Raw genomic sequence first — 26,883 nt, 5'->3', positions numbered from 1 at the left:
CAAGAATACTGAGAGGGTTGCCATTTCCTCCTCCAAGAGATCTTCCCGATCCAGGGATCAAACCCTCATCTCTTACATCTCTTGCGTTGGCAGATGGATCCTTTACTACTAGTGCCACCTGGGAAGCCTGGTTACTATGAATAATGCTGCTATAAATACGTGTGTACAAGTTATTGTATGAATAAATATTTTCATTTCTTGTATATATACGTAGGAGCAGCATTGCTGGATCATACAGCAACTCAATTTTTCAGTTTTTGAGAAACTCCCAGAATATGTTCCAAAGTGGCTGAGAGGGTTTTCTGGTTGGGTTTAGGGACATAGAAATCTGCATAACCCTATAAATAAAAGGAGAGGGAGTGTAACCTTTAACAAACTCAGGTTTCACTGAGTTCTTTGTAAATCATCATTCCTAAACTAAGCTGGGAACATGACAGTTCCCAAAGTAATCACTAATATGAGGAAGTTTGTGTATAACTTGGCTTCCTGGATTCCTGACCTTGAAAACCAACCTGCAGAAAATTGAGAAAAGGCACTGTCCACCTTGAGGATGCCTGCAGGGATATCTGAGGATTAGTCTACTAAGACTGGGACTCTCTGTCTTCCACAGCCCAGAGGCCCAGAGAGGGAAAAGCGCAGGCTTCTCATTTCCCAGCAAGCAAGGCTTCTGGCTTTCTCTCAATCTTGCAAAGACTAATTAAAAATAAGGACAATATGGTGCTGGAAGATTTCTACTTTCTTATTCTGCTTTGCAGGGGCCATAACCACCTCTATAAATTCTAAGTATATCACCAACTTATTTCAGCAAATCTTTTCCTCTTGCTTTTCTTCCCCCCCTAAGAGAATGGCTTACCCTAAATTCTATGTCACCTTCGCTAGCTCTCTTGGATTAATTTCAGTTCGAGTCAGTTCCTCTCCCTGTTTGATCTTTGCTGATTCATCTCTTGTTCTTTATCATGACTACCCTAAAGTCTTACTTACTCTGGGTCTGGGCTATATTCAGTCATTTCTGGAACAGGGAAGGTATAAATACTCATAGAGTTCCTCTAGTCTGAAACAGTCATTGTTCATAGCTCTAAGGCAGAAAGAAGAAAGGCTCTCAAGAGCTCTCAATATCAAAGCCAGCTCTAACAATCAATATTGGCAATTCGTTTTTGTGATCCATTTGGGTACAAATATATATTAAATTATATTTCATTTTTTGTTATTGATCAGTCATTAAGTCATGTCCCACTCTTTTTGATCCCATAGACTGTAGCACGCCAGGCTTCCCTGTCCTTCACTATCTCTCAGAATTTGCTCAAACTCACGTCCATTGAGTCAGTGATGCCATCCAATCATCTCATCCTTTGTTGCCCCCTTCTCCTCTTGCCCTCAATTTGTCCCAACATCAGGGTATTTTCCAATAAGTCAGCTCTTCTCATCAGGTGGCCAAAGTATTGGAGCTTCAGTTTCAGCATCAGCCTTTCCAATTCAGGGTTGATTTCCTTTAGGATTGACTAGTTCTATCTCCTTGCTGTCCAAGGGACTCTCAAGAGTCTTCTTCAGCACCACAGTTCAAAAGCATCAATTCTTCAGTGCTTAGCCTTCTTTATGGTCCAACTCTCACATCCATACATGATTACTGGAAAAACCATAGCTTTGACTATATGAACTTCATCAGCAAAGTGATATCTCTGCTTTTTAATACACCGTCTAGGCTTGTTATAGCTTTTCTTCCAAGGAGCAAGCATCCTTTAATTTCATGGCTGCAGTCACCATCCACAGTGATTTTGGAACCCAAGAAAATAAAATCTGTCACTGCTTCCACTTTTTCCCTTTCTATTTGCCATGAAGTAATGGGACTGGATGCCATGATCTTAGTCATTACATTTAAGTCATTTGATATCCTATTCTTTTTAAAGTTAGATCAAATTAGCGTTTAGGATACAGATATTTGCTGGGGGTATCAGTTCATCAGAATTCAACCAAGGCACTGTAAAAGACGCCAGAGACCAAGCTTCTCTTATCCTCCTGCTTAGAACTCAGTGAGTTCTTTAGAAGTAAAAAAAAAAAAATTATCTAATTATTATCCTTTTGTAAAATCTGCTGAAGTATTCTTGTGGAGATTTTTTTTTTTTATCTATGCAAGTTTATGGGGCTTTGCCAGTGGTTCAGAGGTAAAGAATCTGTCTGCAATGCAGGAGACTCAGGTTTGATCTCTGGGTTGGGCAGATCCCCTGGAGGAAATGGCAACCCACTACAGTATTCTTGCCAGGAAAATCCCAGGGACAGAGGAACCTGGCAGGCAGAGTCGAACATGACAGCATGTAGGTGCAAATTTATGGCTCAAAGTTACTGGGTTGCTGCCTTCTTTCAAAGTAAATTTCCAATTAAATGTAAATGCTCAGGCAGAAGTTTTCCCAAGCTTCCTCCTCTTCATCTTTTTTTCTCCTCCTTCCTGTTTTTCATGTTCTAAGAGTCTATCCTTTGCTAGACCAATGGTTCCTAAGCACTCTCATCCACTCCTGACCTCCTGGTTCCACTGTATACCCATAATCCATGATGCCTTTCTCCAGCCTGTATGTCTCTTCTGACAGCCAGTCTAGTACATCTGAGTGTTTACGAGAAATTTTCACCTGGATGACATCAAAGCATCCCCAACATCTAAAACTGAACTTGTCATTTTGATAACACTCAAATCTTGTAAATTCTCCTACATTTCCTATTTCGGCAAATATTACCCTTCACCATATTAGCCTTTTACAATTCAGCAAAACTAGACATGCTGACATTGACTCCTTCCTCTCCACTTCCCACAATACAATGAATACTATTCTTTCTGCCCCAGAAAACCCCCTCATTTCTGTTCTCTTCCCCGACCTCTACATTCACACTCTGGATTGTTGTTGTTTGGTTGCTCAGACCAGGTAGGCTGACTGTGTGCTTATGTTCTTGATGTTTGTTGTTTGGTGTCCAACTCTTTGTGACCTCATGGACTGTAGCCCACCAGGCTCCTCTGTCCATGAGATTTCCCAGGCAAGAATACTGGAGTGGGTTGCCATTCCCTTCTCCAGGAGATCTTCCTGACCCAAGGATCAAACCTGCATCTCCTGCACTGGCAGGCAGATTCTTTACCACTGAGCCACTAGGGAAGCCCCTCACACTCTGAATAGATCTTTAGTAATTGCCAAGCCTCCAAGCCTCCTTCCCCTCCATCACTTTTCTGCTGCAGTTTTCTTTCTAAAACATGACCAGGTTATTTTATATGTCAATTATACGTCCATAAAAGAGACTTTAGAAAGAGTTAATGGTTCAACACTAGGTTCCTTGGGGTTCTACACATGACTCTTCCTTGGGGTTCTACACATGACTCTTCAAAATCTGGCCCTCCGTTTCTGGGAGAATTCCTAGCACTTCTTGAGCAATAAGAAGGAGCACAGCACAAACGTCAAGAACATAAGCACACAGTCAGCCTACCTGGTCTGAATCCTGGCTCTGAATTTCTTGGTGAGGGCACATTCTTAGCCTGCTTGTGCCTCATTTTCTTCATCTAGAAAATGGGGATCATGGTGGCTACCCTCACATAAATCACAGGGTTGTTTCTATTGCTGAACATCAATAGGAAAAGACATAACTGATATATTCGAAGGACCCAATAAACATTAGAGAAAATGATCACCATCGTTATCCCTCCACGAATAAGCACTTGCTGTCCATGCTCTTTAACATCTCGTTCTTTATGCTGAGAAAGCTTCTCTCTCCCCTCTGCTGGTTCAATACCATAACATTTAAGATCCAGCTCAAACCCACCTCCAATGTTATGTTCTCCCACCTCCTCCGGGAGTTAGTTACTCCTTCCCTCTAATCTCTGTAGCCGTAAGACACCTTTTTGTGGTCACAATTAGCACCGTACTGTGTATATTTTTATATATCTCTTGCAACTTATGTACCGTCTCTTGCAACTCAAGTTTCCTAAGAAAGGGTTAGGGCTGTGTGTAATAATGTGTGCATTCTTCACTGTGGCCTTGTACAGGTACCTGATTTAATAGGCATACAACACAGCTTTGCTGAACAAACAGATCCTTTGTTCTCATTTTATGGGACCAAATGGCCTTTACTTTTCAGCGTGTTATTTTCTTGAGAGGCTAAGACCATGCCTTTCCCAGCTTTGTGTCCTGGAAGCATCTAGAAGGACACACAGCAGACAGGAGCTGCTCAGAAATGACTGGCTTGGTCCAGAGCCAGTGACACATTCAAATCTTTCCTTTTAGAGTACCTACAAACCTACCTACGAGATTCCTACAGGGCTGGACCAAATAAGGAAAGTGGAATCTTCACCTTCACAAGGAACTGGAGTAAGACCATAAACACTTTATAACTTTAGCTTTTGCAATCAGGTTGATCTTGATCCCCTCCAGGATTTATCAAGCAAAGTGCAAGAGCTCTTTTCTCCCCCCAAATTCTCATAATGTACCAACATAGTGACATGATTGTAAATTTTTATTTCCAGCATGACTTAATTATTGATAGTCAATATCATTCTCTATCAATGATTCAAAAAAAATAGTTCTTTCTATTCTGATAGAATTGCCTTTGACCTGTTGAAGTGGTGAAGGACTAACAGTTGAAAAGCTTCAAGAAAATTTCAGTGAGTGTAATATTTCTCATTCCGACTCACGGGTAGAACACCAGATAGTGATGATTTTCCAAGAGATGCAAGAAATTCTATCCTAGCAAAAGCTTAGGGCTTAGAAAAGGGGGGAAAAAACTGATTTAAAATAATATCTCCTCTATGTAAACTTTGGCATGCAAATAAGCATATAACATGCAGTCAATCTGTTTCACAGTAACAGTAAATTTCTTAAGTAAATCAAGTATTACTCTGTTGGTTAATTTTTTTTTGGCACTAGTTAATTTTTAAAGAAAATGTGTTTTTCATTAAAAATGATGTTGATAAATATTTGTTGACGCTAACCTACAGTAAGTATAAAAAGTTGAGTTACAAAATAAGGCCTTATTTAAAAAAATAGAAATATGTAACATTTTAAAATTTAAATATAAGATCTGGATGAACACAGACTAAGAAGACTCCCCTGGTTGTGTAATTATGGGTTTTACAAGTTTCCTTTTTATCGCCTTACCCGTATTTTTCCACAATGAACTTGTATTATTGACATAATAAGTTATCTTAAATCAAAAAGAGTATCTTTTTGTTATAAAACTGGATTTCTTTAAAAATTAAGCTGCTGTCATTTTAAATTTACTTACCAAGAGATTCTCCCCCGCCACTCCTCTGTTATTAAAAACCACATATCTAAAAACCAAGAAAATAATTTTTGTTATTTTTATGCATGATCTTGACAATATAATATAAAATCGTCTTCCTGGGCCTGTATTAGAGCATTAAAAGGTTCTTAGAAATCTGTTCCAAAGAAACAAGGATGTTTGATAATGTCATTAAATGCACTAAAATACATTTCTAGTTCTCTAAAGTCAACATATGGATTCAAACCAGAAAACTATATATCAAAGTGGTATTAAATTTTCCTACCAAAAGCAGAATCTTTGCAACTTCTTCCTATGTAGATGTGTAGGCCTCCAATAAATAATAAATTCAGAATAAAACAATTCTGAATACAAGTCAAACTTAAATGTTTTTGCTTCAAATTAAAAAATGTCTTCTAACTATTCTATTTGTAACATGAAAATGTTAGTCACTCAGTCATGTCTGACTCTTTGTGACCACATGGACTGTAGCCCGCCAGGCTCCTCTGTCCATGGGATTCTCCAGGCAAGAATACTGGAGTGGGTTGCCAATTCCTCCTCCAGGGGATCTTCCTGACCCAGGGATTGAACCCACATCTCCTGCACTGAAGGCAGATTCTTTACCATCTGATCCACCAGGGAATGAGCATCTATTCCTATCCTGAGAAATAGCTCTTGTCCCCTCAAAGCTCAGCAAATAGAGACTGGAATTTTACCTGCGGTGAAAACATCATGGCAGGTAGAATTGCGAGGGACATGGCACCTGAGCTGGAAGGCTGGGTCCCCACTATGCTACTGCTTGGTGTTCGGCTGACCTGGGGGAGGAAAGAATAGCTCTGTGTCCTACAATCCTGTTTGCCTGTCCTGGGTCAGCGGTCATAAGTGAAGGGCTTTAGAGTAGCACTGGCTGACAGTAACTATACAAAGACCATTAGCTAATTAGTAGCAGTGGTAGTTGCAACATCATGCTACCTTTACGCAGTCATTCTGCACTGACAAACTTTCCATCAACCATAACCCCACATATGTATTTTTGCCATCTTCACACAAAATCCTGACTTGTGTCTGCATGGGTTCTCTTTGGCTTAGTGAATCTATATTCATGTCAATTAAAATTCATTTTCTTTTTGTCTTTCTACTTAATTAATCAATCAAGATTATTTAAGGTTCTAATTTAACCCTACATCCCTTTTGTCTATTTAAAGCATTTACTATCTTTGTTTTCATGATGTATTTAACACAAAAGAAATAAATACAAAAAGCCTATAATTAAGAATATATAGAACAATTTTGTATGTACTCTAATTGCTTCTTTCAAGGTACTGTTGATCAACGTATGGGTTCTAGCACCAATGAATTGAATATTCACTAATAAATACTCATGACTTGGATGGACTCAGGGGGTTTAGATTTTACTTCAGGATTTTTTGCAAAGAAATTCTTTCTCGCATCTGAAAGGTCAGATAGACAGCTTTATTATGCCCTACTGAAAGAAGAGGCCCTACTAAAAGGCCCTACTAACAGAGTTTTGCCAAGAAAACCCACTGGTCATAGCAAATACCCTCCTCCAACAACACAAAAGAAGACTCTACACATGGACATCACCAGATGGTCAACACCAAAATCAGATTGATTATATTCTTTGCAGCCAAAGATGGAGAAGCTGTATACAGTCAGCAAAAGCAAGACCAAAAGCTGACTGTGGCTCAGATAATGAACTCCTTATTGCCAAATTCACACTTAAATTGAAGAAAGTAGGGAAAACCACTAGACCATTCAGATATGACCTAAATCAAATCCCTTATGACTGTACAGAGGAAGTGACAAATAGATTCAGGGGATTCGATCTGATAGAGTGCCTGAAGAACTATGGACGTAGGTTCGTGACATTGGACAGGAAGCAGTGATTAAGACCATCCCCAAGAAAAAGAAATGCAAAAAAGCAAAACCGTTGTCTGAGGAGGCCTTACAAACAGCTATGAAAAGAAGAGAAGCAAAAGGCAGAGGAGAAAAGGAAAGATATACCCATTTGAATGCAGAATTCCAAAGAATAGCAAGGAGAGATAAGAAAGCTTTCCTCAGTGATTAATGCAAAGAAATAGAAGAAAACAATAGAATAGGAAAGACTAGAGACCTCTTCAAGAAAATTAGAGATACCAAGGGAACATTTCATGCAAAGATGGGCACAATAAAGGACAGAAATGGTATGGACCTAACACAAGCAGAAGTTATTAAGAAGAGGTGGCAAGAATACACAGAAGAACTGTACAAAAAAGATCTTCACGACCCAGATAATCACGATGGTGTGATCACTCACCTAGAGCCAGACATCCTGGAATGTGAAGTTAAGTGGGCCTTAGAAAGCATCACTACGAACAAAGCTAGTGGAGGTGATGGAATTCCAGTTGAGCTATTTCAAATCCTAAAAGATGATGCTGTGAAAGTGCTGTACTCAATATGCCAGCAAATTTGGAAAACTCAGCAGTGGCCAAAGGACTAGAAAAGGTCAGTTTTCATTCCAATTCCTAAGAAAGGCAATGCCAAAGAATGCTCAAACTATCACACAATTGCACTCATCTCACATGCTAGCAAAGTTATGCTTAAAATTCTTCAAGCCAGACTTCAACAGTGTGTGAACTGTGAACTTCCAGATGTTCAAGCTGGATTTAGAAAAGGCAGAGGAACCAGAAATCAAATTGCCAACATCCGCTGGATCATCAAAAAAGCAAGAGAGTTTCAGAAAAACATCTACTTCTGCTTTATTGACTCTGCCAAAGCCTTTGACTGTATGGATCACAACAAACTGTGGAAAATTCTGAAAGAGATGGGAATACCAGACCACCTGATCTGCCTCTTGAGAAATCTGTATGCAGGTCAGGAAGCAACAGTTAGAACTGGACACGGAACAACAGACTGGTTCCAAATAGGAAAAGGAGTACATCAAGGCTGTATATTGTCACCCTGCTTATTTAACTTATATGCAGAGTGCATCATGAGAAATGCCAGACCAGATGAAGCAAAAGCTGGAATCAAGATTACTGGGAGAAATATCAATAACATCTGATATGCAGATGACACCACCCTTATGGCAGAAAGTGAAGAACTAAAGAGCCTCTTGATGAAAGTGAAAGAGGAGAGTGAAAAGGTTGGCTTGAAACTCAACATTCAGAAAACAAAGATCATGGCATCTGGTGTCATCACTTCATGGCAAATAGATGGGGAAACAATGGAAACAGTGACAGATTTTATTTTGGGGGGCTCCAAAATCAATGCAGATGGTGAATGTAGCCATGAAATTAAGAGATGCTTGCTCCTTTGAAGAAAAGTTGTGACCAATCTAGACAGCATATTGAAAAGCAGAGATATTACTTTGTCAACAAAGGTCCGTCTAGTCAAAGCTATGGTTTTTCCAGTAGTCATGTATGGATGTGAGAGTTGGACTATAAAGAAAGCTGACTGCCGAAGAATTGGTGCTTTTGAACTGTGGTGTTGGAGAAGACTCTTGAGATTCACTTGGACTGCAAGGAGATCCAGCCAGTCCATTCTAAAGGAAATTAGTCCTAAATATTAATTGGAAGGGCTGATGCTGAAGCTGAAACTCCAGTTCTTTGGCCATATGATGCAAAGAACTGACATTTGAAAAGACTCTGATGTTGGGAAAGATTGAATGTGGGAGGAGAAGGGCACGCCAGAGGATGAGAAGGTTGGATGGCATCACTGACTCAATGGACATGAGTTTGAGTCAACTCCGGGAGTTGGTGATGGATGGGAAGCCTGGCGTGCTGTAGTCCATGGGGTCACAAAGAGTCAGACACGACTGAGCAACTGAACTGAACTGAACTTAAAGAAGACACATGTTTTAAAATCTCAGAACTCTGATTTGAGAAAAGGCTAGAAATATTAAATTTTATTGACTAGTTAGAGAAAGATTTAAAATATACTACAAAAACATGCAGGAAAGTTAAAGTGCTGCATGGTCAGTTAATCTTTGCTAAGAAAGAATGGCAAGACAGCCACTTGTATTTATTGCATAAGCACCTAAGTAACACAGGAATTGGAGCTAAATTTAATTATGACCTTGAAGCTTTCCGTCATTCAGAAAAGAACCACTTTCAGCATGCAAACACGACTTCAGGATTAAAAATGGCTTCCAAGGTAAGATATCATCATGTGACTGTCCCGAGAGAAGGGGACAGAGCTAGTGAGGGGAAAGAAAGCAATGATCTGCACACTCAGGAAAGAGCAGCCTATGCACCTGGGATTTTCTTCCAAACTGCACACAGAGATGTCTGCACTTTCTTTTAGCCAACTCTGAACAGTGGCTCACAGCTCCAATACCTCTCGCTAGAGGAGAAAATGTACTGACCCCTCCACAGGCCTTTGTTCTTGACCCTGTTCAATCATCTGTATGTACTTCTATAGATTAAGATATGCGTTCACCACAGTGTCTACCTCTAGCCTTGGGAATGAGGCAGAGAGATACAGGAGGATAGACAGGGCAGCTTTGGAGGCAGGAAGCCTGAAGGCTTCCACATGGCTCCCTTCTCCCATCCAACTGGTGACAATCAGTTAGCTGCTCTCGTTTAACCCCTTTTCTGCCTTCACCATCATCAGGGGACACTTTAGCAAAATGAAAAGAACTGGTTGAAATACAACTACTCTTCCTAAGACATTTGATAGGCCCCTCTTAACTTTATAACTGCTCTATCCAAATTATTTTCAAAATTTCTCCCAAACTATTTATCTATTTATTTTTTAAGTTTTATTTATTTGACTTTACCAGGTCTTAGTTGCAACATGCAGGATCCATTCAAACTCTTAGCTGTGGCATCTGGGATCAAGTTCCCTGACCAGGGTTCAAACCCAAGCCCCCTGCATTGGGAGTATGGAGTCTTAGCCACTGGACCACAAGAGGAGTTCCCTCCCAAGTAATTTTACAGGGTATGTATATGAGGGGAATTGTCCTGTAAAACTTATTTTTCCTGTGCATTTTAACTATTTAAATTTTCTTCTTAAAACAGGTAAAATACAAATAAAGAGGAGACACTAAATAAATAAAACCTGGAATTGAGAATTTTCTATGACAACAGACCACATTAACTAGGAAAGCTCTTAATGAAGGTTAAGTAAGAGGCAGAGAGCTACCCGCAAGGCAGGATTTCTCAACGTTGGGCACTATGGGCATTTTGGATCAAGTACTTCTTTGTAGAAGGGCTATTGAGAACCACGTGGTTGAGAACCACTGTTACAAAGAAATGAGTCAGATAGCCTTGAATCTGCTCAAGCCCAGTGATCCACAAGAACAAAGGAATTTTTATCATACAACTTTATTTTTCAGTTCTAAGCTTCCACGAGTCTTTGAGTCTATGAATGAACAGAATAATCAGCAAAGTCTGGAGTGAGAAGAATATTCAGGGATCAGTATTTTGATTTCAGATAATAACAACAGATTATTCTAGGCATTTTACATGAGTATTAATATTGGAATGACTCATTCATTCGAAAATTTATTGAACAGACTAGTTACTGGGTTAAAGATTCAGTTCGTGCTTGTAGGAGAAAAACAAAATAAAAATATAAGGTTCCTGGCCTCAAGAAGAAAAAGTGAAAATATTAGCTGCTCAGTCGTGTCCAACTCTTTGTGACCCCAAGGACTGTAGCCCTCCAGGCTCCTCTATCCATGGTATTCTCTAGGCAAGAATACTGGAGTGGGTTGCCATTCCCTTCTCTAGGGGATCTTCCCGACCTAGAGATCAGGAAGACCAAGTCTCCTGCATCACAGGCAGATTCTTAACCATCTGAGCCACCATGTAGGAATGTATAAAAGTTTCTAAGGGATGAGAAAATAGATCATGTTAGGCTAATGATACTAGGCTAACGATAGAAACTAAAGAAAATTAAAAAAAATAATAAGTTAGGATCAAAATAGGCTTAGGGTGCAGATTGCCAGGCTAAGGAAAAATGACAAGGAAGTTCTGCTTCCAGAAATGTCATGGTAGATCCTGCAAGGCCAGCCCTTCCATAGAGTAATAACTAAATGCTTGATAAATTATAAAGGCAATGGAGAACACCCAAAGCAGGAAGAAACTAAATGGGACTTGACACTTGGAAGAAAAAAAATGGCATTGGGTAAGTCTCCTTTCACAGCTTTTTGCCTGAGGGGAGGCACCAGCTGGTATTATCCAGTAATAGATAAAGGTCAAATAAAAATGTTCAGTCTCATGGGCTTGAAAAATCAGAAAACAGAATTTGCTGCAACTATAAGAGAAAATGAGGGGAGAAACCTCAGAAAAGAGAGAGATACAGAGGCAGAGGCCTAAATTCTGGATAAAGACACTGGGTGCAAAGCTCTGACTGAGTTTTCTGCGCCATGGGCCCCAAGCAGTCCAGTTAAGGATGAAAACCTGAACAGAGACCTCAGCTGCTGTCTGCTGCAGATGGGACAGAGTTTGAAGTTTGAATTTACTCAAATTATCTGCCTGAAAAACAAAAATTAGTCATTAGAAAATGTATAGAAACTCTTTAGAAATATGTAACAGAATCCAGAGTCTCTACAATGGATCATTCAAATTGTTCAGAACAAAATCCACAATTACTATACTGTGAAGAAACAGAAAAATGTGGCCCAACTCAAGAGATAAGATAATCAATGTAACTGAAGCTGAGACAGTCCAAGGTGTTAGAATGAATAGGCGTGGATTTCAAGCCGCTTTTATAACTGTCCTCAAGGACATAGATGAAAATTAGCTTGTAATGAATTTTCCAGAACAATAAAACCTATCAAAAATGGAAAGCCTAGGTTAAAAAAATACAATACTGAAATAAAAAATATTCACTGGATTTGCAAATTGCAGTTCCAATCTCAAGATGAGAGAGGAAAAAAAAAGATTGGAAAAAAATGAATAAAATTTCATTGATTTGGGGGACATTATCAAAAGATCAAACATGCCTGTAATTTTGGATCCAGAAGGAGAGGAGAGAATAGGACAGAAAATATATTTAAAGAAATAATGGCCGAAATTTTGACAATTTTGATTTTAAAAGACACAATTCATAGACTCAAAAAGAGAGAGAAAAGCGACAGGGGAAGGAGGGAATCAAAAATCATACAACAGTAAAATATTAAACAGTAATACAGTAAACTTGATATCTAGCATATCTATAAAGACATTTAATGTGATTGGACTTAAAAGCTTTAATTAAAAGGCAGATGTTGTCAGACTGGATAAAAACCTTCAAGACCCAACTATATGCTATCTACAAGCAAGGCACTGAAAATAAACATAGATTCTTTGAAAGTTAAAGTATAAAAAAAGATATATCACATAAATAAAAGCCTAAGTAGGACAGAGTGGATACAGTAATATCAGATAGATGTCACAACCAGAGACAAAGAAAGACATTTCATAATGATGTAAGAGTTCATTCACAGGAAGATTAACAATCATAAATGTACATGTGACTCATAACAGAGGTTCCAAATACATGACCTAAAAATTGATAGAATTAAATGGAGAAATAGAAAATCCACAATCATAGTTGATTCTAACATCCTCACATCAGCAAGACAAAAAAATTAGTAAAGATATAAAGTATATGAATAACATTAACAACTATCTTAGCCTAATTCACATTTGTATAACCTAATCAACTATCATAACCTGATTTACAATTGTATAACACTACATCCAACAGTGTAATACATTCTTATTAAAAAATGATAATACCTGAATATTTCCAACCTCACTAAGATCAGAAGGACATCAAGACAGATAAATATAATTCATATACTTTCTTCTAGAATATGAAGCATCAGAAATCAAACACATAATTAACGAGAATATATTACTGACCACATTAATGCCCAGCTCCTGATTATCACACGGTAATGGAGAACAGCGAAAGTTAATTCATAAATCATGAGCCTCATTCTCTCATTCTCTTGTTTCAACTCTTTCCCTATAAAATCTATTTTCTGAGTAGGAAACATGACTTATTTGCCTGTTGTGTCTACAGTTTCCTGATAAAATTGAGTCCTGTGATATTACAGGTCTATAAGCAAAAATCACGAGACTTGAGGAGCTAATTGTTCCCAAGTTGGGAGCCTGAGATATCCAAGGATGTGAAAATGTAGTAAAGGAGAGTTTTCAAAAATGACCAAGATTTCAAACAGCCTAACAGAAGTCAGTTGGTGATGGAACGGGGAAACCTGGCGAGCTGCAGTCCATGGGGTCGCAAAGAGTCAGACACGACTGAGTGACTGAACTGAACTGAACAGAAGTCGTGTATTTTTCTGCAGCAAGGCTGCACAGTGGAAACTTAACCCTGTCACACTGTTTAATTTTGGTGAAATTACTAACACTATAGTTCTGTTTTTGGTTGGTAAAATGGGGTTAGTAATATATATCTTGGAATTGAGTTCATATTAAATAAAATAACTTGTATATGGCACCTATTATGTGGCAGGCACTCAACAAAGCTAAATTTAATTATGGTAAACAAAAATAGCAATTCTAATTATTTCGTGCTGATCACAAGCTCTAAGTGTCCTCGTGAATTTAAAACAAAAAGAGACCAACAAGTTAACATTTAACTAAATGCAATTTATTAGGCTAAATATTTCAAAACCAGGGCCACAAGGGGAAAACGTCAGTTATCTTTGATGTGAGGAAGCTGAAAACCTTATTATACCATTAGTGTCAAGAGTTCTTTTTCAACAATCTCTGAAAATGTCTTATTGGAATCTTTTTTCCCCATTAGTGCTCCCATTTTCCCTAACATTTACTCAGTTGTTTTCTGACATTCTCATATTTTATCTTACTAATTTGAATTCTAGCTGGGTCTCTTTGGTATTTCTGTTAACTTAAGACCCAGTTGAACTAACTTACAGAAAATGCTATTTAAGAACAAAAGAGTTCTACATTAATAATAATAATATTTTAATAAAAAATAAAATAAATAATAATAATGAACTAACAGGAATTACTCTACGTCACAGCCCACTGCTGGCAACTTTATCTCCCCAAACCAAGTCAGAGACATGTATGTGTTCTAGGACGTAGATTCCAATGGCTGCTCCACCTTAGCCAGGTCTCACCTTCCTTCTCCCTGTTCTGCCCACTGCCTGGCCAGGCACACTGCTGTCTCTGGGCCCTCCTAGGATGGTTTCTCAGCTGGTAATAGGGCCAAGGAAGTAAGTACCTCATTTCCATCTGAACAGACTAAAAGAATGATGCTCCTTGGCCAGACTAAAAGAATGTGAGGCATGTGGGATCTTAATTCCCTGACCAGCGATGGAACCCACGCTCAATGCCCTTTGCATTGGAAGCTCAGAGTCTTAATTAACCACTTGATCGCCAGGGAAGTCCGAGGGTCTTTTCCGAGGGTCTTTTCTAAGCCAGACCATGGCCTGCTTCACTTCTTTAACTTTCCTAGCTTAATACTTTAACAAATGTTCATCATGGGCCAAGGTTCTTCATACACATTACATGCAATCCTTATACCCCTATGAAGTATAGGTGTCTTTACAGATGAGAAAATTGAGGCACAGATTAACTAAATAATTCGTTCATGGAAACATGGGTAGTATGTGACAAGGCTGGATTCTGAATGCAGGCAGATTTGACTTGGTGATCCACTTAAATAACTCACTATGTTGCCCCATGCTATCTAAACTAGTAACATTGAAGTCTCTTTTTCCAAAAAGATGGGTGCTCTGAACACAGAGTACCCTTTGAGTGCATGTCAGCTCTGATAAAAAGAGCTTTGTCCCTGAAAGTTTGTTAATTAAGGTATCATTTTATAGTGGAACATCTAACAGCAAGTTCCCTAGAGAACAGGATCACTTGTTGGCATCCACCATATCCTTTCCCAGAAATGCCATTAAATAAGCTACGTACCTCATTCAGTGCTTTCTAACATTTAGCATTATCTCATCTAGCCAGTCTCATGAATAATCAACTGACTCATTTTCAAAACTTCAAAAATGAAATTATTTTAACAAAAAATCATAAACATACTTTCAGATAAAAAACATTCTGATGTTAATTTAAAATGATGTCTTATCTAAGATACTGCTTTTAGATTGTTGTTCAGTCACTAAGCTGTGTCCAACTCTTACAACCCCATGGACTGCAGCATGCCAGGCTTCCCTGTCCTTCACCATCTCCTTGAATTTGCTCAAAACTCAAAAGCTCAAAACCATGAGTTTGCGCAAACTCATGTTCATTGAGTTGGTGATGCCATCTAATCATCTCATGCTCTGTCATTCTCTTGCCTGAAATCCTTTCCAGTATCAGGGTATTTTCCAATGAGTTGGCTCTCTGCAGCAGGTGGCCAAAGTACTGGAGCTTCAGCTTCAGCGTCAGTCCTTCCAATGAATAATCAGGGTTGATTCCCTTTAGGATTGACTGGTTTGATTTCCTTGCAGTCCAAGGGACTCTCAAGAGTCTTCGCCAGCACCACAGTTCGAAAGCACCAATTCTTTGGCATTCAGCCTTCTTTATGGTCCAATTCTCACATTCGTACCTGAGTACTGGAAAAACCATAGCTTTGACTAGTAGTCAAAGCTCATCCTTTCGTTTTTGTGCCTGATTTTCAATAGTTCATTCTCCTCCTTCCTCCCTCAGGAAGAGTCTTCCGACAGCCCTCCACTGTGCTCTTAATGCTTCAGGAAAAGCTAACCATCTAGCCTCCGCTGGTACTACTTCCTCTACATAAAAAAATGTGCAAGCCCAAACTCCAAACTGGAAAGTGAAGGAGCATTTACAATTAGTCAAATTTTAACCTCTTGAAAATCATCTCCCACTTTAACGGAAAGGAGAATAAAGGAGTAGCTCTTAGGCTAAAACAATCTACAGTAGCAAATAGAGAAAATTAAAAAGACAGAAAATACAAAAAGTGATAAAAGGAGACAACAGATATTAGGTTGATGTGTCTGTATTAGCAACTATGTGGCGTTATCAAGAAATTTTGAGTTCTCTGCATGTGATGTGTATTTATTCTTCCTGAAATATTTGTAGCCCTAAGAGTTACAATAATGGTAAGTTTTAAACTAGGAAACATAAATATCTCTAATTTTCTTCTTTCCCATAGGTAAAAGAGTTATTGATGGTCAAAGGTTGACACTGGAATTGTCTGTATTTCTGCATTACTTTCATGTTGAAAAGACATTTGCTGAAGCATTTTGATCCACTTGACCTTTACTTCTTTGTCAACTTCATACACCTATTAAACATCTTAAAATTTAAAAAATAAATCATCGCCCACTTTAAATATCTCAGAAAGATAAATGATGGACACTGGCATCCTTGCTCCCAATAGTGGGCTCTGCTGTGAAGGACAGGAGATATCAGTCCTATCAAACCACAGAAGAAATCAGTGCTTTCTGTATTTTTTTAATGTTCTTTAAAAAAAATTTTTTTGTTTTAATTTCTTTCTTTTTGGCTGTGCTGGGTCTTCGTTGCTGCGGGGGCGGGCGGGCTTTTCTCAAGTTGCAGTGAGCTGGTGTGTTAGGTGTTCACTTGTGTCCGACTCTTTGCAACCCCCTGGACTATGGCCCGCCAGTCTCCTCTGTCCATGGAATTCTCCAGGCAAGAATGTTGGAGTGGGTAGCCATTATTTTCTCCAGGGGATCTTCTAGATCCAGGCTTTTGAATTCAGGTCGCCTGAATTTTAGTCAGATTCTTTACCACCATGGAAGCAGTGAGCTGGGGCTACTCTCTATTTGCACCGTGAGGGCTCCTCATTGCTGTGGTTTCTCTTGTTCTCACAGGCTCTAGGGCACACTGGCTTCAGTAGCTGCGGTGCAAGGGCTTAGTTGTTCCACAGCATGTGGGATCTTCCTGGCTCAGGGATTGAACCCGGGTCTCCTGCATTGGCAGGAGGATTCTTTACAACTAAGATACCAGGGAAGCCCCTGTGAGTATTTTTTAAGTGTGTCAAGAAGGAAATTTTTTGAAACATAAGCCTGCAATCTTGACTAATTCCTCAATTGATCCTTTTGTCCTCTTCTGCTGTTTCTCTCTTTTCTCTGTCAAAATTTAACTGTGTGATCCAGGAATTCCCTGGCAGTACAGGGGTTAGGACTCCACACTTCCCATTGCAGGGGACCCAGGTTCAATCCCTGGTCAGGGAACTAGGCTACTGTAAGCCGTTCGGCCAAATAAACAAACAAATGTGTGACTCACTCTTGCTCTTGTTTCCTGAGGCCTTTTTTGCCCAGCAGCTGGGCTTCCTTCCTCCTGCCCTGCTACATATTCTCAGATTGTCCTTTATCCACCCTCATTCTCCTGGCCCTTTCAGTTGCATCCAACCATGCTGACCTATTTCTTCCCTCTATAAAGTGTCTCACTTGCTTCCTGGCAGTACAGAATCCTGGCCCTTGCAACGCTCTGATCAGTCAGTGCTGGAGACTGTCCGGGATCTCTCAATGTCCACCCTCCCCTTCTTCCTCAGTAACAGAGTCCCCCAGTTTCCTCTGGGTACATAGCTGCTCCAAATAAAAATTTTACTCTCAAACATCCTTTCCAGCTAAGAAAGAGCAGACCCATGTGAGGAAAGCAAAACTAACAAGCACATTTGTTGCAAAGCATCCTTAAAAAAATATGGTGCCTTCTCTAGTCTCCGTTTTTCCTTCTTCTTGGGGGTTGGAATGCAGATGTGACAGCTGGAGCTGAAGCAGCCATAAGTTATGAAGTGACATGAGAAAAGAAACTTACTTTTTTCCAAAAAGTATTTATTTATTTATTTAAAGTATTTATTTATTCGACTGTATTTATTATTTATTTATTAATTATTATTATTATTATTATTAAAATAAAGTATTTATTTATTTATTCTTGGTTGCAGCATGTGGGATCTAGTTCCCTGGCCAGGGATTGAACCTGGGCCCCCTGCTTGGGAGCGAAGAGTCTTAGCCACTGGACCACCAGGAAAGTCCCAAAACTTGCTCTTCTGATGCTACAGAAACTCAGTCCACCTTCTTAGATTTTCACATGAGAGAGAAGTAAACCTGTACCTTGTTTAAGTCACTGTTAGTCTGAGTTTTCTGTCACTTGAAGCCAATCCTGGTCCTCTCTAATGAATTTCTTCTTTATTACTGAATATTCTCTGTCAGTTCCACTAGACAGTGTTTATGCTCTTTGGGAACAGAGGTTCGGATACTGTACTTGATTATGCCAAAATACTTAATAACTGACCTAGATGCCAATGAACTTATTATTACACAATTCTAGACAGGTCACTCTTTTTAAATATTAGTTGGGGGTGGCATAAAATAGATGAATGGTCTCAATAGAAGATGATTAAGATGCTCTTAGAGTTACCATTTTTCTCTCTGACCTTACTTGAACTAGTATACAGTATAGTGTTTGTTTTAATCATGTCTGACTCTTTGAGACCCCATGGACTATAGCCCACTAGGCTCCTCTGTCCATGGGATTTTCCCAGCAAGAATACTGGAGTAGGTTGCCCTTTTCTCCTCCTGGGGCTCTTCCCAACCCAGGGATCGAACCGAGTGTCCTATGTCTCCTGCATTGGCAGGCAGATTCTTTACCGCTGAGCCACTGGGGAAGTGTTGGAACTTAATTCAGAGAATAGGAAAAAGATTTAAGAAAACAGGAAATTATCCTTGTATACAAAATAATACCTCTTAGGCTGTGTTATTGAATAGAATTTCTTTTTAAAGAAATCTTAGAGAAATGAATGAGATTTCCAGCTACTTTATCAATTATATGGGTATAACTTATTACAGGGAATAATTTTTTCTCCAGTACTCTGGTTTCTGTGAGGGCTTCTCTCTAAATACACTCTTGGCCACCTGGTCGTCTTGCTTTATTTGCTCTCTGGGAGCTGAAGGACTTTTCTAATTGATACAATTTGGAAGAATGACTGGAGTTGTCTGACTTGCAAATTCTCTTCTCCTCCCAGAGGCAAGTTAATTCAGCGAGTACATGGTGCACTCTGCCAGTGAAGGTAGGCCAAGCATTCCCCATTCAGTTTCATTTACCTTTGCCCTCCTCTGCTCACCATTACCTTAAGTGACCCTCAGCTTACTTTCCTTTCATTATTAATTTTGAATTACTGGACTTTAACAGAAAAGTTCTGCCTCTTTGTTTGGGGTACAGGAAAAGACATCTACTTAAGAGTAACAGTAAATTTTTAGGTTTCAGTTGTCCACATGAGAGGAGTTAGGTTGTCTCTAAATCATATCTCACCAGTGAAACGCCAATGATTCCCTGTTGACCTGACAGAATGCACAACCCTCCCTATAAACTTGAACTTTCCGTAAGATAGTAACTGAGGCTTGAAGGCACATGCATCATCCTGATACTGGGGGTGCTCATGCAACTCTATTGTATAAGAAACATTATCATAATGTACAAGCATTCCTGTGAGGAAACTAGATGTTTCTCAAGAAGCAGGTTTGCTTGTACTTGCTCTTTAAACTATTAAAAAAAACTGTTCTACTCTTGTCAGGGAATAGAAAGTTCACAAAGGAAGATAAACATATCTACAGATCTGCTTTGTTCAAGGCATGAAACCACCTGCTACAACCTAATTCGTTTCAGCTCTGCAAGTGGCAGTTCCAACATTTGAACCCAGACCTGTCTTTAAAGCCCACGCACTTCCCCCACATTACACACCTTTCCCCAGGCTCTGTTATCTGCTTCATCCCGTGCAAGGGATCATCAGTGACTTAGATCTGTTTTGCAGCCTAAGGACTCAGTCTAGACTTGTACCAAAGTACAGGACCCTTTTTTTTTTTTTTTTTTTAATGTCAGTGGCACTGAAACCACCTGACTGTCTCCAATAGACTGCAAACATACTTAATAGGAGGTGGAGTCTAAATTCTTACCTGCTGACTTAAGGCTGACCACATGACTTGTTTTGACTACAATCTGGCAGAAACAATATTGTGAGCATGCTTAAACTGTAGTGTTGGTTGCTCAGTCATGTCTGACTCTTTGTGACCCCATGGACTATAGCCCGCCAGGCTCCTCTGTCCATAGAATTCTCCAGACAAGAATACTGCAGTGGGTTACCATTCCCTTCTGCAGGGGATCTTTCTGATTCAGGGATTGAACCTGGGTCTCCTGCACTGCAGGCAGATTCTTCACTGTCTGAGCCACCACCAGGGAATGGGCCTGAAGAAGACTTGCAGCTGTCACTTTAGATTCTTTAAAAAAATTTTTTAGATTTTATTTATTTATTTATTTTGGCTGTGCTGGGTCTTCATTACTGTGCATGGGCTTTCTCTAGTTGTGGTGAGCGGGGACTACTCTTCACTGTGGTTTGCAGGCTTTTCATTGCTGTGGCTTCTCTTATTGCAGAGCACAGGCTCTTGAGCAAGGGCTCAGTAGCTGTAGTGCACAGGCTTAGTTGCCCTACAGCATGTGGGATCTTCTTTTAACCTATGTTCCCTGCATTGGCATGCAGATTCTTAATCACTGGACCACCAGGGAGGTCTGACTTTTGGACTCTTGGGACCCTCTGCCACCCAGTGAACACTGGTGAGCCTGATAGAGGGTGAAAGATCACGTGGAGCTGACACGAGCCATTGCTGCAGATGACTCCCAAGCCAAGAGTTGCCCTGGCTGCTGACCATCCAAGGCAAAAAGAACCACCCAACTGAGCTCAGCCCAAACTGTTGACGCACAGAATTGTGAGCAGAAATGCTGCTGTTTTTAACTACTATGTTTGGAGATAATTTGTTATATAACAAAAAAAAAGAGGGAAAGAAGGAAGCAGGGAAATTTAGGGGATTACTTAATCCATGAAAGAAATAAGAAGTATTTCAGAAACAAACATGTAGACACAGTGAAGCCTCATTTAAAATGAATTAAGTGAAAAATAAAAGAAATCATTCATGGGTACCTGTATCCTAGTTCTTCACTGAGGTGGATCATATGAAGGATATAGGATTCCTTGCTTGTTCCAGTGAGGCCAGGCAACAATAAGACAGTAGGTCGGGTGCTGGCGTCCATATAATGCTTACTGTTATCATTATCAAACCAGTCCAGGGAGATCTGTCCTCCATCTGCAGTTTTAATAAGTTCACTGAAAGAAATAATACAAAAGATATACTCCTTTAGTGTTTCAAGTCATGGTTGGTTTTTTTTTTTTTTTGGCCACACCACATGGCATGTGGGATCTTAGTTCCCTGACCAGGGATCAATCAAACCCACAACCCCTGCATTGGAAGGGCAGAGTCTTAAACACTGGACAACCAGGGAAGTCCCGCAAGTCATGACTTAGTGTTACTTCTTAATTCTGTATATATACCTGACGTTATTTAGTCATCTTAAAATAACTTTTTTCTGCACCAACACACACGTCACTTTCTTCCATTGCATGGATGTCACAAAATTAGTACAATAAGTATTTTCAGCAAGATCAGTAAAAGGTAGTATACAAAAATGAACTTCAAACTACGTCACATACTTATTTTAACCATTTCCTCATTACTCTGAAATACCCAGCATTGAACCCCTATTTGATTGAGGTCATCCAAATAATTCAACAGGGAAATGATGAGTAAGTAAACTGGCGATCTGGTCACTGCTCTTGCTGTCTTCACTCTATAATGGAGTCTCCTCATAGTGCATATTACAAAATTGGCTTCTTAAAGGTGTCAAAGTACTTCTCACACCGTATCTACAACCTTGAAGAATTTTCCCAAATAAATAGTGCAAGTTCCAGACAACAAAAGAAATTCCAGAAAGGAATAGATGACTCAGGAAAATTAATAATAAGCACCGTTTAAATCTCCTGGTTACTGATATATTCTGGACCACATCTTTTAACACCTTAAGGACATTATCATTGAAACCCATTTGCTTATCAATATGATAAGCATTTTACTGGGGTCCATCACAGAAAGTCCAAATTAACTAGCATCCATCTCACCCCCACCACCAGTTCAATGTACATCATCAAAGAATCTAGGTTCTCAGAGCCAGATGCAGGGCAAATTCGGAAAAGAGTAAGTCCCAAGCACCTCTGTCATCTTAGAAATAAACCGTTTACACCAGAGCACCTCCCCAACACAGCGATGAAAGGTGACACGTGAGCATCTTCCTGCGGTTGCGCGTGTGTGGCACACGTACCTTCCACCTTCATCCCTCCTTGCTCTTCTATATACGTCCTAAGCCAGAGGTTCTACGAACCAAACACTGAAAGTATGCAAAACACTGTGACTTTGAAGAAATGACTGAAAAATGGAAATTTACATACTTCCTGTACTGCACCAGGGGCTTGGAAGTGATGAAAGGTCTCAGCAGCGTCTGTCCTCGACTCTCCCAGCACCAGACGGTCGGGTAGTAGGTTTCTGTCACCACGGGACAGTGGTCCTGAAGGAAGCGGCTGAAACTCTCACCCCCCGTCACTAACTGGGGCTTCTGTGGAGAGAGCCAGTATCAGTGAAGGGCCCAGAACAGAGCAAAGTTTCTGCCAACCGTAAACCAGTAACAAGCGCAGACTAGTCCCCCAGCGCGCGAGACCCGTCTGATTAATATCCTTCTTGGAAGCCTGATGCAAGTTCTTCAAACACAACGAACCTAAGAGCGGTTTATTAAACCTCTCTAGGTAAAGGCGAGAGTTGACGCCCGGGAGTCACCCTGAAAAATGTTAAGAGAGCATCTCAGGGGCAGCTCCGCCGGGTTAGCTAAAGGTGACCGGGCAGCGCCACCCGCGCCGAGGTCAGCAGGGTCCCGCGCTCTCGGAGGGCATCCATCAGATGCCGGGGAAAGGGGGCCCCCGGATGGCCCCGGCCACTCGCCCTTGGCTTGCCAGCGGCACCTCCGGCTTCGCCTGCTGTTGTCACTCCCGGCAAAGCTGCCCGCGGCCCTGTGCCAAGGCGCCCGCGCCATTCCCCGGCTCACCTTGGCAATGCTGCTCAGGTAGTAGCAGGCGTAAGCGACGCTGAAGCCCAGGATCAGGGAGAAGCCCACGCCTGAACCGAAGAAACCCACCCGGACTTGATGCTCCAAGTAGTGCGAGAGCTCCCGGGAGAGCATCCGCAAGTCCATGGCTAGGCGCTGCATGGCGCGGGGACCGCGGGCGAGCGGGTCTTGGGGCTGGAGGCCGGCTAGACGGCAAAAGCGGGCGCGGCGCTGCCTCGGACCTTCCACCCGAGCGGCTCCAGCCCGGCTAAGCGCGGCTTCCGCCAGCCGGCGCGGTCGATCAGCCCGCGGAGGCGTAGCCCGGCCCCCCGGCCGCCGCCGGCTCCGCCCCGGTTTCCCCCGGGCCGCCCACACCGCCTGCCACTCAGGAAGCTTCCAGAGGCGCGGTGCCAAGCTGGGCCACCGCTAGGGCGGAGGAGGCGTCTCCGGACCAAGTCGCCGTCAGCCCGAGCGAACCCCCGGAGTGGGGGGTGGGAGTGAGAGTGGGGGTGGGAGAGCGAAGATGGAAATGGGCCTGGAAGCGTGCTGTCAGGTTCTGGGGTAGTGGCACCTGCCCCGGTGACCTTGACCGATTCTGCCAGGGTCCTGGTTAATCCTGTATGTAATAAACTAGCAGGTTTAGGGTACCGGGGAAGGATACCCTGGACTTAAAAGATTTGCGGAGTTCATGCATGTTGGGAGAATGCCCTACATAGTGAAAAAAAATCCTACATCCCCCGAGGAAGCTGTGTTGCCTCCCGAAAACTATCAAAACAGAAAAAATACTCTATAAACAGTCAACGGTGAGGGCACTCGTACTGACTTTAAATCTCCCTGAATCCTTTAAGTAGCTGAGTATGCCTTAAATGAGAAGTGGTTCCTGAAAATAAATGAGATCAAGAGTAGGAACTGGGATTCAACATTTTTAAAAGCTTATTTGTGGTTCTTTAACGTTTTCAACTTATAGACACATGGAAATTGAGAGTTACCTAAAGTACAGAGGAGAAACCATTTTATGAAGTAGCCCCTGCTAGGCTTATTTATGGCAACATGACTAAAGCCAGGAGCTGCTCACATGGATCTGAAGGGATTAGAAGATTTAACAATCCATTGTTATGAGCTCCTTGCACCAAAAGGTACCAAGAGTGCAAAGGGAAAAAGGCAAGGGCTGTGTAGACTATGACAGATTTCACAGAATTGTAAATTAATGGTATAAACAAGTGATAGGGAAATGGAGTGGGCAAGAGTGAGCAGTTTATGTTGTTTGGCTATGGTTTGGTCTTTGCAACTTGATGGTTGCCATTACTCAGAATAATTATTATCTTCACTGAGCCTGTGTTGTTTTTCAGTCTGTAGAACAGTAATTTTTGCCTTACAGAGTTATTCAGTTCAGTTCAGTCACTCAGTTGTGCAGCACACCAGGCCTCCCTGTCCATCACCAACTCCCGGAGTTCACTCAGACTCATGTCCATCGAGTCAGTGATGCCATCCAGCCATCTCATCCTCTGTCCTCCCCTTCTCCTCCTGCTCCCAATCCCTCCCAGCATCAGAGTCTTTTCCAGTGAGTCAACTCTTCGCATGAGGTGGCCAAAGTACTGGAGTTTTAGCTTCAGCATCATTCTTTCCAAAGAAATCCCAGGCTGATCTCCTTCAGAATGGACTGGTTGGATCTCCTTGCAGTCCAAGGGACTCTCAAGACTCTTCTCCAACACCACAGTTCAAAAGCATCAATTCTTCGGTGCTCAGCTTTCTTCACAGTCCAACTGTCACATCCATACATGACCACAGGAAAAACCATAGCCTTGACTAGATGGACCTTTGTTGGCAAAATAATGTCTCTGCTTTTCAATATGCTATCTAGGTTGGTCAAAACTTTTCTTCCAAGGAGTAAGCGTCTTTTAATTTCATGGCTGCAATCACCATCTGCAGTGATTTTGGAGCTGAAAAAAATAAAGTCTGACACTGTTTCCACTGTTTCCCCATCTATTTCCCATGATGACTAAATGAAATAATGTATGTATTGGCTTCCACCTGAATGTAAGTAATTCTCTTTCAGTCACTGACTCTTGTACTTGAACACATCCAGAAACTCAAAGGCATATGGTGGTTGCCATGATGGTTGCCATCCTTGACAATTTACTTGCCGCATTCTTTGCAATGCCTGTTCCTGCTTTGTACCCTGCCCCACCAACAGATACATGTATATGTCATTTTGCTTAAGTTTGAAGTGAAAAATATAAAATTCTTCATTGGCATCCCAGTGTGCAGAAAAGGTGCTTACCTGCAAGTAAGCAGTTCTGAACTCATCCACCAAGTTTAGATCATTTATTCTTTCAGAGCCTCCAGTCTTGTCTCTAAAACAAAATGGTTGAAATGCAAGAGGCCCAAGTTTCTGTCACTAAATCCAGGCTCACTCTCCGCTCACCGCATGATAGGAGGATGAATCCGAAAGAGGAGGTCTTGAGGCAAGGAAGAGATTTTAATTGGAGTGCCAGCAGACCAACAAGATGGCAGGCTAGCGCCACAAGAGAACCATTTTATAGGGTCTGGATGCCAGGTTCTTTTACATATTAGAGATGAGGGGAGGTGAGGATGCAAAGTAAAAAGGCCATTAATCTTGCAAATATCTCCTAGAATGGCAAGCCTCAGGCAGGGGATGTGTTAATTTCTTCTTTCCTGCCATCCACAAGTGAACAGGGTTCTAAACAAAGGCACTCTAGTTTAACAGACAGGCAGAGGGGCAGGATTCTCTGAGGCAAACCACTCTGTATCATTATAAAATAAAAGCAACGAAAAGCAAGTCAAAGAAAGTTCCAACGTGGAGTCAGAATGGGCTTCCTCCCTGCAACATTTCCTGTAAGAAGCACATTCAGAATCTTCCTTAAGAAAAGAGCCATTACTTCCAAGCAGAAATAGAGACAGACATAGAGACCAAATGTATGTACACCAAGGGGGGAGGGGAGGCAGTGGGAAGAGTTGGGAGACTGGGATAGTCATATGAGCACGAAGACTCTTGAGAGTCCCTTGGACAGCAAGGAGATCAAACCAGTCAATCCTAAAAGAAATCAACCCTGAATAGTCATCGGAAGGACTGATGCTGAAGCTGAAACTGAAACTCCAATACTTTGGCCATCTGATGCGAAGAGCTACTAACTGGAAAAGACCCTGATACTGGGAAAGATTGAAGGCAAAAAGAGAAGGGGGCAACAGAGGATGAAATGGTTGGATGAGATGGCAACTAACACACACAATGAGAACCTACTGTGTAGTATAGGGAACTCTGGTGACCTAAATGGGAAGGAAACCCAAAAAAGATGGGCTATATGTATATGTATAGCTGATTCACTTTGCTGAGACTAACACAACATTGTAAAGCAACTATACTCCAATTAAAAAAAAAAAAAAAACCATCACTTCCTTTTTTTTCTCTCTCTCTGTGGCTCCACCACCCAGTTTGTGGTATCTTAGTTCCCTGACCTGTCTGTATTGTCACCCTGCTTATTTAACTTCTATGCAGAGTACATCATGAGAAATGCTGGACTGGAAAAAGCACAAACTGGAATCAAGATTGCTGGGAGAAATATCAATAACCTCAGATATGCAGATGACACCACCCTTATGGCAGAAAGTGAAGAGGAACTCAAAAGCCTCTTGATGAAAGTGAAAGTGGAGAGTGAAAAAGTTGGCTTAAAGCTCAACATTCAGAAAATGAAGATCATGGCATCCGGTCCCATCACTTCATGGGAAATAGATG

General features: G+C 41.0%; 1 protein-coding gene and 1 long non-coding RNA gene across 3 annotated transcripts in view; one reads left to right on the top strand and one right to left on the bottom strand.

Moving 5' to 3' along the window:
* LOC147346051 (uncharacterized) overlaps positions 1–18,278 on the top strand; it is a 30,991-nt gene extending 12,713 nt beyond the window's left edge. The window contains exons 2-3 of the long non-coding RNA XR_015153873.1: positions 10,031–10,188; positions 18,097–18,278. This is a non-coding gene — a long non-coding RNA (uncharacterized LOC147346051). The remainder of the gene's footprint in view (positions 1–10,030; positions 10,189–18,096) is intronic.
* ABHD3 (abhydrolase domain containing 3, phospholipase) overlaps positions 1–23,465 on the bottom strand; it is a 49,859-nt gene extending 26,394 nt beyond the window's left edge. The window contains exons 1-4 of one of the 2 annotated variants that reach the window (XM_086373015.1): positions 23,130–23,465; positions 22,483–22,646; positions 21,124–21,306; positions 5,251–5,296 (exon numbers count right to left, since the gene is read on the bottom strand). In XM_086373015.1, the coding sequence (XP_086229141.1) occupies positions 5,251–5,296; positions 21,124–21,306; positions 22,483–22,646; positions 23,130–23,291 (555 nt within the window). In that variant the 5' untranslated portion in view covers positions 23,292–23,465. The remainder of the gene's footprint in view (positions 1–5,250; positions 5,297–21,123; positions 21,307–22,482; positions 22,647–23,129) is intronic. The other variant, XM_086373016.1, reaches the window with a different exon arrangement.
* Positions 23,466–26,883: the final 3,418 nt, after the last annotated feature.

Source organism: Bos grunniens, chromosome 24, assembly GCF_055505025.1.
Source record: "Bos grunniens cultivar Pamir isolate PY7600 chromosome 24, Bosgru_T2T1.0, whole genome shotgun sequence".
NCBI classification, from domain to species: domain Eukaryota; kingdom Metazoa; phylum Chordata; class Mammalia; order Artiodactyla; family Bovidae; genus Bos; species Bos grunniens.
This window is presented reverse-complemented; position numbering and strand designations above follow the sequence as displayed.